The sequence below is a fragment of the Equus przewalskii genome, chromosome 1 (genome assembly GCF_037783145.1).
Source record: "Equus przewalskii isolate Varuska chromosome 1, EquPr2, whole genome shotgun sequence".
Lineage (NCBI taxonomy): Eukaryota > Metazoa > Chordata > Mammalia > Perissodactyla > Equidae > Equus > Equus przewalskii.
Window position 1 is genome coordinate 65,256,778 of NC_091831.1, and position 11,502 is coordinate 65,268,279.

Here is an 11,502-nt window from a genome sequence, read left to right on the forward strand (position 1 = left end):
TTTATAATACGAAGTTTCAAAGCAAAGGAGGGAGAGAGGTCTTTTCTCAAGTTGAGCTCAATTCCACTGATCTTCTACCACTCAGCCCACGTTCAGCTCTCTGGGGTCAAAGAGAACAGGGTCTCATCACTGCCCTATGTCGAGCTGAACACAGGCATCCAAGCCCCTCGAAGGCTCCTTTCCTCCAACACAAACTCTTCCCAAGGTCCTTTGGAGCCGAACTTTTCACAGCTCATAGCGATGCCCTCCTTAAAATGTGGGCTCCAGGGCCACAGCACTTGAAAGTGTGTCTTGAGCAGCCCCAGGAGTGTGGGACTCCTGGTCCACGCACACACTAGACTCTCTCCAACTCCAGGTATGGCCTGTGCCCTGTGATACCTCCTGATCCCAAGCACAGGCAGGACATCGGCTCTCTACTCAAGGGCAGGCCACCCCAGCGGCAGGGCCAACAGCTTGCCCTCTCCTCTCATCATCACCTCAGTCCCCACCAAAGCCCTGGGAGGAGAATACTAATAGCACTTTTACAGATTAAAAAAGAAGCCCAGACGGGTTAAGCAACTTGCTGAAGTCACACCACTGAAGAAGGAAGAGCCAAGATCTAAACCCCAGTCTGTGGAAGTCCCCAAGACAGGGTTCATGACACTCAGCTGTCTCTACTCTTGTGGACTCCCTCCCTGGCTCGAAACCCCCCAACAATGCTCAGGCCACCTGGCTCATTCATCTGTATCACCCGTCTTCCCAGAAGTAACTTAACACTCTCAGGGCAGAGACTATCTTCCTGCTCCCCAGCCCAGCACCTCCCTGGGCTCAGGAAAGACTTGCCCAACAGTTAGCCAGTCCCCAGACCTGCAGTCACCAAACCACCAAGACAGATCTGTACACATCCTTCCAAGGCGCTTCTGGAAGCCCCAACTGTGGACCAAAGCCTGGTCCTGCCCGCTAACACCTAGAGAAGACTGCAAGAAGTTGAACCATCTCAAAGACAGCCATCACGAAACCAGACTTCATTCTTGTCACGCCACACTGGGGAAACTGAGGCCCAGAGAAGTCACACACCCTACCCAACGTCATACAACTGAAACATCTACTGCTCCTGGAATCTACTACACATCTAAGTCATTGACACATCTAAAAAATCTACTCGCCCAGGATCACATGTGCCTAGTTCAGCTGGTATTAGAATTTAAAACAACAGGAAAGTTTAAGGTTTTGGTGCCCCAAGTGAGAGAGCTGGGAGAAAATATGAAAAATAATGGTGTACACAGATGTTCCAGTTCCGTGCACTAGTGCTGAAGTTTCCCAAAAGTGCACTTCTCAGAGCACCGATGTCGCAAGATGCTCCATGGAAAAGGATTTTGTGGTCAAGTCGGTTTGGGAAACACTGCATAGTGAACCCACTGCAGTGAAGTCCCAAAGCACACTGGCTCCTAAGCCCTCTCAAGAGGCCCCAATAAAGGAGCCTGTGTGACCTGCTCAAACCAGCACTGCTCAAATGCTTTGACCACAGAACGCTTTCATCCAGTAATACCATGCACATCCCATGGAACTAGTGTTTAGAAGACGTTTCCTTGGGAAATACTGATCTAGGCCTTTTGAAAGAAAATCTTGATGGCCATTACCCTGAATTCAAGACTGAAAAACCAAACCAACCCTGAATGGTAGTAGCGTCTACAAAGCAGAAATAACTAACATACTTCAAGGCCTTTGCGGATAGAGATGTTAGTACTGCAAACAAGAAGAAAATGTGTGAACATCCTTTGGCTGCCAGATATGAATCCTGCTGGGATGATACAGTTAACAACTTCTGACCTCAAAAGAGTCACAGATGACTACTGAAACTCAAATCTTTCTTTAAAGTCCAAAGGAACTGTCCTGAGACTTTCCAAAATAGGTTGGGGGGGAAAATACAGAATTTTTAGAAGAAAAAAGGAAAGAAAACGTTGGAACCAGGACTCCAGCCAGGCCACCTACCCATAAGTCAAGTTACTGTGGCCAGAACGAATTACCTTAATTAAAACTTGAAGCAAACAATATGAGGTTCCTCAATAAATTAAACTTAGAATTACCAGTGATTCCACTCCTGGATATACAGCCAAAAGAACTGAAAGCAGGACTCACAGAAATATTTGTACACCAATGTTCACAGCAGCTTCAGGCCCAATAGCCAAGAGGGGGAAGCAACCCAAGTGTCCACTGACGGATGAATGGATAACAAAATGTGGTAAACACATGCAATGGAACATTAGGCAGCCTTATAAAAGACAAATTCTGAAACATGCTACAACACGAACTTTGAGGACATTATGCTAAGTGAAATAAGCCAATTACAAAAGGATAAATACTGTATGATTCCACTTATATGAGGTACCTAGAGTAGTCAAAGTCATAGAAATAGAAAGTAGAATAGTGGTTACCAGAGGTGGAGGGGAAGGGGAAAAAGGGAGGGAGCTATTTTAGTTTTGCAAGATGAAAAGATTCTGGAGATCTCTTAGACAACTATGTGACTGTACTTAACACTTCTGAACTAGACAGTTAAAAATGGTTAAGATGGTAAATTTCATGTTATGTGTTCTTTACCATAATTAAAAATTTTTAAACTCAAATAAAATTTTAAAAAAAGGAAATTCTGACATGCTACAACGTGGATGAACCTTAAAGATGTTATGCTAAGTAAAATAAGCCAGTCACAAAAATGACAAATACTGTATGATTCCACTTACATGAGGTACCTAGAGCAGTCAAGTTCACAGAGACAGAAAGCAGAACGTTGACTGGCAGGAGCTGGTGGGAGCGGGAGAAGGAAGAGCTACTGCTGAGTGGGGACAGAGTTTCAGTTTTTCAAGATGAAACAGTTCGGGAGATGGATGGTGGTGACGGCTGCACAACAATGTGAATGGACTTAATGCTACTGAACTGGACACTTAAAAACGGTTAAAATGCTCAATTTCATATTATGTATATTTTGCCACTAAAAAAATAGGAAAAAATGGTTTAAATGGCAAGTTTTATGTTACATATATTTTACCACAATTAAAAAAAAAAAACCTCAAAGCAAATGGGTTACGACCCTTAGTGTGCAATGAATATCAAGGTAAACAGTCACCTCACAATTATTCACCAAAGGGTTTCGTGTTGGATGGCCCATACGGGTCACTCCAAACATGTGTTTAGTTTAAAATGTTTCTGTAGCACTGTCATGGAACTCTGTCTCAAAAAGATCAATAGAGACACAATTCAGAGATAATGCAATCTGCCCCATGTACAAGGCGAAAAAAGATGCAGTAGCCCCAGCTCAATCCCATTCAAAATCCCTCTCTGCTGAACATACTTGGCATGCCTACTGCACAGACTGAGCAGCAGCTCAGTCCTCTTGCTCTGTGCCCAATATTTCTCTGGCTCATGTCTTCCCAAGGTCACAGGAAATTACTGAAGAGCCTCCTTGCACTGGCCTGCAAGATGTACAGGTGGTCGGAATGAAGTGGAACAAAAAACTAAGACAAAATATTTCTCCTATGCTGCTTACTTTTTCAAAAAATAGAAAGTCTGAGTATCAAAAATCACTCAGTGCCAACACTAAATCAGAAAACAGAAGTCATGGTACAGAGACGGAAGGAGACTCAGAAATCTAGTCCAACCCCAACACCAAGCTTCCCTGGACCTAATGCTACCTTGGAAGAGCTGAGAACCCCACAGGACTGAGCAAGTCCTCAGTCAGTGCTAAACTTCTAGTTTCACTGTTATACTGAAAAAAATCCAAGCCTCGGGTAGTTAAACAGCTTATCCAAGGTCAAGATGTTGCACAGTTAGGAGCAGATCACCATCCAGGACTCTTTCAAGGACACCAAGCTGACATTCAAATTCTGAGTGCAACAAGGGAAGGGCTCTCCACGCCTAAAACAGGTAATGTGGGCACTCCACATGGCTCCTGGCAGCCAGCCTCACAGTGCTGATACCTGATGGGTGACCTTGGGGACTTCAGACACCACCTGCTTCCATCACAGACATACTGTGGGTGGTGACATCCTTGTGTGCACCCGGGACTCACTCTAGCCTTCCTGCACTCCCACAGCCTTCTGTCACTGCAAAGTCACCACTTAGGAATCTGCACATATTTCGGAGGAGGACCTAGACTTACACAGGGACACACCATTCACTCTACACACAGCTGACTAGTCATCCATTCAACAGAAATTTACTGAACACCTACCTTGGGCCAGGATCTCTTCTAGATTAAGGCTACAACAGCAAATTCAGCTCTTGGTGACCCACAGCCACAGCAAAAGCAACCTGACATCTCCTCAGCATAATTACAAGGAGCTCTCACATAACCCTCAGCAATATCAGGAGAATCCCAGGTTTCTGGTTCTAAGACTGCTTCCAGGCTGCACTGCTTACCAAAGTAACAAGATGCTCTTTTTTCTTATCACAGATTGTCAAACAGCAAAGTGAAGTAGTTCTTGTTTTAATTATTTTGTAGAGTAGGAGATAAGCTCAGAAAGGTCAACTGCCTTGCTCAAGGTCTAGAATCTAGTGAAGTCTGACCCCTTCTCCCCACCACCCTACTCCAGCAGTGACTTCCTCTGCTAATTGTATAATCGCACAAAGATGAGACCACATGTAGTGGACATTCACCTGCAGTCTTATGTGATCCTTCCTGATCTTCTTCCTTTGGAGAACTGCTTCTCCTCACTCTAAAGAACCAAATGGTACTGGTATGGGCTGCCAATCACTGTACCCCATCACCCTATCCTATTGGTTGGGTCCACCGCTGGGCTAACCTTAGTCCTCCAACCCCAGCTACAGTGATTGGGCTTCATGCAGACATATGTCAGGCCAATCAGGATCTTTCCAAAAGATTTTTCAGCCTGGGCTGATTGGCTAGAGCTCCCTTTATCCTCTGGTCAGGGGCTGTGAAGATGAAGCCCAGAAGAGTCTGAGGCCATGTTCTAAGCCCACGGGAAAAGCCCGCAACATTCACGATCAATCATCCAAAGGCCAGTTTCCGAATCCACCCCAAAGTTTTAGAATATTATACAGTAGATTTCTTTCCTGCCTAATACAGTTTGAGCTACGTTTCTGTCACTTTCAATAAAGATGCCCTGACTTAATACACAGAGGGATAAATAAAATCAGCCTCTCTCTTAGAAACCTCTTGTTGACCATTACTATCAAGCTCCTCCATCGCTTCCTCTCAATAATACACTTAAAAGAACCAAAAGAAAAACTACAGTGGTTGGAGCCTTTACTTACATCTATGTCCCTGTTGACCCTCTAGGGCAGAGTGGACAAAGAAAAGGTGGCTGGTATCCAAAAGAGTAGGGAGAGAACAAAAGGCCCAGATAACCTCTAATGAATAATAAATAATCCACATCTGAGAGTCAGCAGCAAACCGCACTCGTCCTGCTGGAAAAGCCTGGCAGAGTTATTCCTTAAAAAAAATAAAATTCGTCCAGCTTTAACTTCTAACAAGTGCACAATGCCTAAATTCCAAGTGACATGCAAACTCCTGGCTCAGCCTAGCCATCATGGTCCTCCAGATCACCTCTGCATCCCATCCACCCAGAGCCAATGCCAATGTCCAGCTCTACTCAGGCTGGTCTAATTTCTACAACCTGAAAACATACCGCTCCTCTCATGGCGAGGCCCCTGCTCTCGTCGTATCTACTCTTATTGTGCCCAGAACGTCCTCCTCCTTTCCCTCTGCGCACTTGCAGCACCTCTTCAACACCTAGCTCAAGCCCCAGTTCCTCCATGAAGCTTTCCTCGGCTTCTCCAGCAGACGATACTGTCTCCAATCTCTTAACTCTGGTAAAGCCAAGTCAGCCAGCTCACTAGGAAACTAAAGAGAGGCATGGAGGGGACAAGAAAGACACATTCAGCTCTGACCACACAGTGGACAGGGGCCAGAGGGCAATCATCAACTTCTGCCACTTCTGCCCCATAATAGAGGTCCAGCGTGGATTGGTTTGGGGAGCCCTCCACATTTAGATGGTAATTAGAGCCAGGAGGCAGGGATGCGAGTGTCTGGGGAAAGCGTATAGCATGCAGAGTTTTAAAAGGAGGAAAAGCCTGCTTGCAGGTCTATCACTCAACTGATCTATCTCACAATGTCACTCTCCTGAGTGTCCCATTCCTCCAAAGAGGCAGTGAGCTGCAGGCTGGAATTACATCCTACACATCCCTGTCTCTGTCCCCCCCCGCTGGACCAAGCAGAGGACCAGGCACTTGAGTCCTCCCGAGTCACATTCTGCCCTCCCAGTGGCTGAGGCGGGCAGCCTAGCATCCCCAGCCCCATCTCACAGATGAAGAAGCTGAGGCTCCCAGCCAGGAAGGGGCTCTCACTCCAGAGGCAGGTAGTCAAGGACCCTCAAGTGAGAAAACTCAGATGTTAGTAACTAAATCAAAGAGGAAAAACAAAGGATCCTGGTACAACTGTGGCCCTGAGTCATCCAGGGAAGAACAAGAGTTCCATCCTCTCACCACCACCAGCCAGGGCAAAGGTGACCACTTCTTCCTTACAGATCCAGGATTGGGACAAGGAAAGGCTACATAAGTCCACAGAGTTCCCCAATGCAGGAAATGGCCTGCAATTGTAAGGGGAAGGCCTAATCAGGCCACAGGAAAAAATGCCAAGACAGAATCAGGAGCGTGGGGCTTAGCCTCGACTCCCGGCTGCTTTCTACCCTATCCTCACACCTCACAGACAGGGGAACGGAACCCAGCATAAGGCAGAGATGACACCACTCATCTCCTGGGGTTGCCACACAATTAAGCGAGATATTAAGTATAAGATACAAAATGCCCAACAGCAATGTTATCATCAATCCTAGTACAGAAGTCCCTCTACCCCCTAAAACAAAACGGCACTGTACTTTCTTGTTCCCTTCATACTCCAGGCCTGAGAACGGTGGGTTATAAACATCTGGTTATAAACAACACGAGCAGAAGAGACTGCTCTGGTTTGGTTTGCTCACTTGCCCAGTACTACCTAGGACAGCTTCCTCCCCGTTCCAGACCCCAGGGAAGGGGCTGCTGGACATCATGTGCCTGCAGTACAGCAAACTCCCACAGCAGAGAGTGCCAGCCAGGGGATGGGCCTTCTGGAGCAGGGCCCCACACGGGGTGTGGAATCCACCAAGGTGATGGTGGCACCTCCTATGCAGAGTTGGTGACAAAGGGGCCTCCCCTTGATGCTATGCATCCTCAGGAAGCCAACTGGTTCCTCTCTCAGGTTCCCACAAGGGCCTTGCACTAAAGCCCACTTACAGACAGAGCTGTGGACCTGCCTGCAGAGTGGAAACCGCTGGAGAGAGCAAGGAGGCAGGACACAGTGCTGGGTTTCCCTGACTTTGGCTTCTTGGAGATGAGACAGGTGTTTCCACCCCTTCAACCACAGCAGCTCTATCATGCACTGCTTCCTGGCTAAGAGAAAAAATAAGTTGGCAAACCCCTGCACAGTAGTTCTTACTTTACAAAGGCCCCAACACTCTATCGCTTACTTACACATCACATCACCCTCTCCCCCAGAAGCTCTAGATGGCATCTTGCCGTATCAAACGCTGTCCTAATTTTTTTCTAAAGTATTAGCTAAAACAAACTTAAATTCCCCTTTGAAAATTATTTTCCTGAGGAGTTCATGATCCTCTGGCAAAGTTACAGAACTCTGCATTGTGATAAACCTAGAGTCTGAAACCACTGCCCTGAGGGATAAAATCCAAACCCTATTCCATCCCTTCCTTGAAGGTCAGGACCAGCTCCTGGAACTTTGACCCTGTGAGGCCCCACCTTGTCCACCAGGAATGAAAAGGGGAGGGACCTAATTAATGGCAATTTGTCCATCTATTCCAGAGATTAAAGCTAGCACTGATTCAAACACATCCCAATGAGGACTTGAGTCTGCACTCCAACTTCTGCGCTTCCTTGATAAACTTTCTCCTTCCAAGACAGACAGATGGATAGACAGACAGATAAAAGCAATTAAAAGAAAAAAAATTACCCCAGTGAGATTTCCCTCTGTCCTTATCCTCATGGCCACATCTGACAGCCCTTCTTAGCATCTTCCAAAGCACCATCCCAGGAGAGAATTGAGTTTGCCCAGAAACTCATATATAATCACAACTAGGGGACAGAAGGCAGGTGTGAGGGGCATAAATGCTAGAGTTGGAAACCCAAAGTGGAGACAGACGGGCCACCAAAGAAATGATGGGCTGCAGGCCAGAAGTTTAGGCTCTGTATGTCAGTTTCCTTCCCTATAAAAAGTGAGGTTGAGATGGCCAATATACACTGGAGCTGTTACCCGGAACAGCTTATAAAATCATCCCCTTAACAAGTGAGGCTTTTAACAGCCAAATAAACAGGTCTCATAGCCTTTGGCCTACAAGTTGCTAAGCACAGTCTGTCAGCCCTCTCGGATGGCTCTTAAAACAAGGAGAAGACGTTAAAAAGGTGGCAGTTGCTGCGTCCTGCCTCAAAATGTGTTCAATAAAACAATAAGTCATAATTGAAAACTCCTGGTTTTCAGTACTTTGAGCATTTTAACCACTCCAAGCCGGAGTTTTCTCTCTGGCGAAGTACGAATAATAGACAGCTCAGAGCGGTAACAAGTAAATGTGATAAAATGCAGGCGTGCCACAACAGTAGGTGCCTAATAAATGCTGGCTCTCTTCCTTCCTCAGTGGTAAGCCTTCTCCCTCAAGCTTCCTTCTCTAAAAGGCTGGCTTTCCACACTCCCCAACCATGCCAGGCCAAGACTACCACCTGTCACAAACTCCCAGCAGTACCCCCCCCCCCCACACACACACACACTCACAAACCCATCACCCACCACCCAAGGGAACCAGCCACCACTTTCCCCCCTCAGGCAGCTCAGTACCTTCAGGGAGGGATCTGAGCCCCAGCAGCCACTACTAGGATTTTCCCATGGTGCAATGCAACTTCCCCAACTTTTCCGGGTCCATAGTTTCCAAAGAAACCTACCAGGCACTGTGCATAATCAACCACAAGTCTGAGTGAGCACACAGATTTGAGCTCTGGGCAGAGGGAGATGTGAGAGCCACAAAGTGAAAAGACACCAGTGGTCCTGCAAGGAGAAGACAGGGCCCAAAACTCAGGAATACCAGTCCTGGCGTTGGTTCCATTCTTCTAGACTGGGTCATTGATTAAAGGCTAGCAGAGGCTCCCAAAGGCCTGGCGGATGGTAAAGAGCCTTAAAAAAGGGACTGACGGACATCCCTCCGAGGTCGCCGCGCGGCTGGACCTAGTGGTCTCGGGAGGACCCTGCTGCCGTGGCACCTGGGAGGGTCAAGGCCTGCAGTGCCGGGCATTGTTCACAGCAACGGCCGGACTGCGGGAGGGAGGAGGTGTGAAGCAGGGGTCCACGCATCACCCTCTCGCCCCGAGACGGGCTAAAGGAGGGAAGGTTCCACGCGTGGCCAGCGCCAGGTAGACTGATGGCCCTCGTGCGTTCCCCCTCGGAGAGCTGGAGAGAGAAGTCGTGGACGGCAGGTCCGAGAGGCCGGGGCAGGGTGGCACTCACCGGCGCCCTCGGCGGGCTGCGGCGGTCCGGCGACGCCGTTCAGGTAGAGAATGGGCAGCAGGTGAGGCTGCGTCTTCTCCAGCGCCGCCCGCAGGTCCTGGAAGTGGTCCCGCTCCTTGGCCAGGAGTAGCTTGAGCAGCAGCTCCGCCTTGGCGCCTCCCGCCTCCTCGTCCAGCTGCCGCCGCTCGCCGGGGCTCAGCGCTCCGGCGGCCTCGAGCAGCCCGAGCACCGCCTCCACCTCCGTCATGGCCTGGGCCAGGCTCTGCTGGCACTGGGCGAGCAGCTCCCGGCGCTGGGGCTCCATGGTGGCGGGCCGCCCCGCCCCGCCCCGCCGGACGGCTCCGGGGCTCGAGGCCGGCGGGCGCGCGGGCGGGCTGCGGCGGCGAGAGGCCCCGCGGCGCCTCGGGGCGGCGAGCGCCCGGCTGCGGCCCTAGCGCACTGGGGGCCGCGCAGCGCCGGGGGCCATGGGCCGCGGCCTGGGCGGGCTGGGGGCCCGGGCGGCGAGCGGCGCTCAGCAGCGGCCGCCTCCCGGGCTCAGGAGCGCAGCCATGTTGGCTGCAGCGGCGGCGGGACTGAAGAGGAGGAGGAGGAGACGGAGGAGGAGAAGGAGGAGGCGGAGGTGGGGACGGCGGCCGGGGCGCGCCCCAAGGCCCGGCTCCAGCCGGGCATGCTCCCCCGCCCCCTCCGCGCCGCCGCCGCTCCCTCCCCGGCCCCGCGAGACAACTCGCCCCGAAACCCCGGCCCCGGCGCCGCCCCCAGCCAAGATCCCAGCGCCGCGGGGAAAGCGGCCAGGCCGGGTGCGCCAGGCCCCCGACGGCTCCGACCCGGCTCGGCGGCCGCCTCGGCTCGGCCCGGCCCGTGCGCCCCGGTCCGGTTCACCGGGGCCCCGCGGCGCCGCCCGCTCCGCCGTGGCCCGAGCCCCGCCCCGCCGCCCTCTCCCCTCCGCCCGGCCCTCCCTCAAGCGCCAGGGCGGCCGGCCCTCAGGGGATGGGCGAAGGGGAGGGGTCCCCGCCCCCGGCCCGCCTGGAGGCGGGGACGGCGCGCTCGCCTGCTCTGCGGGTCCCCGAGGCCCAAGCGCCGCCGGGCATGGGGCACACGGAGCTGGGGGCCCCGCGGGAAGCTCCCAAGCTATTGGAGACCCCCTCAAGCAAAGCCCTGCCCCCAATCCAGGAACTCTTTTATAAAGAATTTCCCAGTATAATCTCCTGAGACTCAGTTAATCAGGATCTTTCCCCTCACCCCCATTTTAGGTGAGTTGGTCCTGAGTCTAAAGAGCATTGGATGTTGAGGGGAGGAGGGGATGTGTTGCTGGATGAGGAGGAGAGGTGGGGGTCTGCAGTGGAGCCGTCGATGTTTTTGGCAGGAGAGGTGCCCTCCTCCCTATATGGCACTCTCAGATTCTAGCTAGTCTCGAGAAGGTAAATCAATGGGCTATGGAAACCTTGCCTCCCTGATGCGCTCAATGAGGATCTTCAGTTCGGATCCAAGTCCAAGAACGTCTGCCTTCCATCACAGCCCTTTGTGGACACTTACCTCCCGACTGCAGGAGGAGGTCCTTCGAAGCTAGAATCAACGGGTCGCTCTCAGTAACCCCACCGCGCTAGTGTCGAGAGGGATCCCAGCGCCATTGCAGACGTCTGTGCTGGAATGAGTGAAGCTTGTTTACAAGCACTGGGGCCACAGGTGCTTTTTCTACTGACGCTGTCACTCCCCCCCCCCCCACACCCTCCCCCCCCCCCCCCCCCCCCCCGACAACTCCTCTCCTCCAGCCAAAAGCAAAGCTTACTACAAGATTCTGCTTCTTTAAGGAGAGGAGTCGCTTTTATTTAATGGAAACAAACTCGATATAGTGGTTAAAACAAGAGTACCAGAATTTGCACTTCAGTTTTGAATTTCCCTGTAAATAGCTGCACAAGCTGGGAGCAAATCAATTACCCCGACTGATCTCAGTTTTCTCAGGAAAACCG

The 11,502-nt window shown here is 51.0% G+C and overlaps 1 protein-coding gene across 3 annotated transcripts in view; it reads right to left on the minus strand.

Moving 5' to 3' along the window:
• DLG5 (discs large MAGUK scaffold protein 5) overlaps positions 1 to 9,957 on the minus strand; it is a 128,786-nt gene extending 118,829 nt beyond the window's left edge. For 2 of the 3 annotated variants that reach the window (XR_011538253.1, XM_070613054.1), the window contains exon 1: positions 9,536 to 9,956. Coding sequence is in view for 2 of the 3 variants with exons in the window: in XM_070613054.1 (XP_070469155.1) it covers positions 9,536 to 9,839 (304 nt within the window). In the remaining variant the exon portion in view is untranslated. Of the gene's footprint in view, positions 1 to 9,535 lie in introns of all 3 variants that reach the window. The other variant, XM_070613048.1, reaches the window with a different exon arrangement.
• Between the last annotated feature and the right edge of the window lie 1,545 nt (positions 9,958 to 11,502).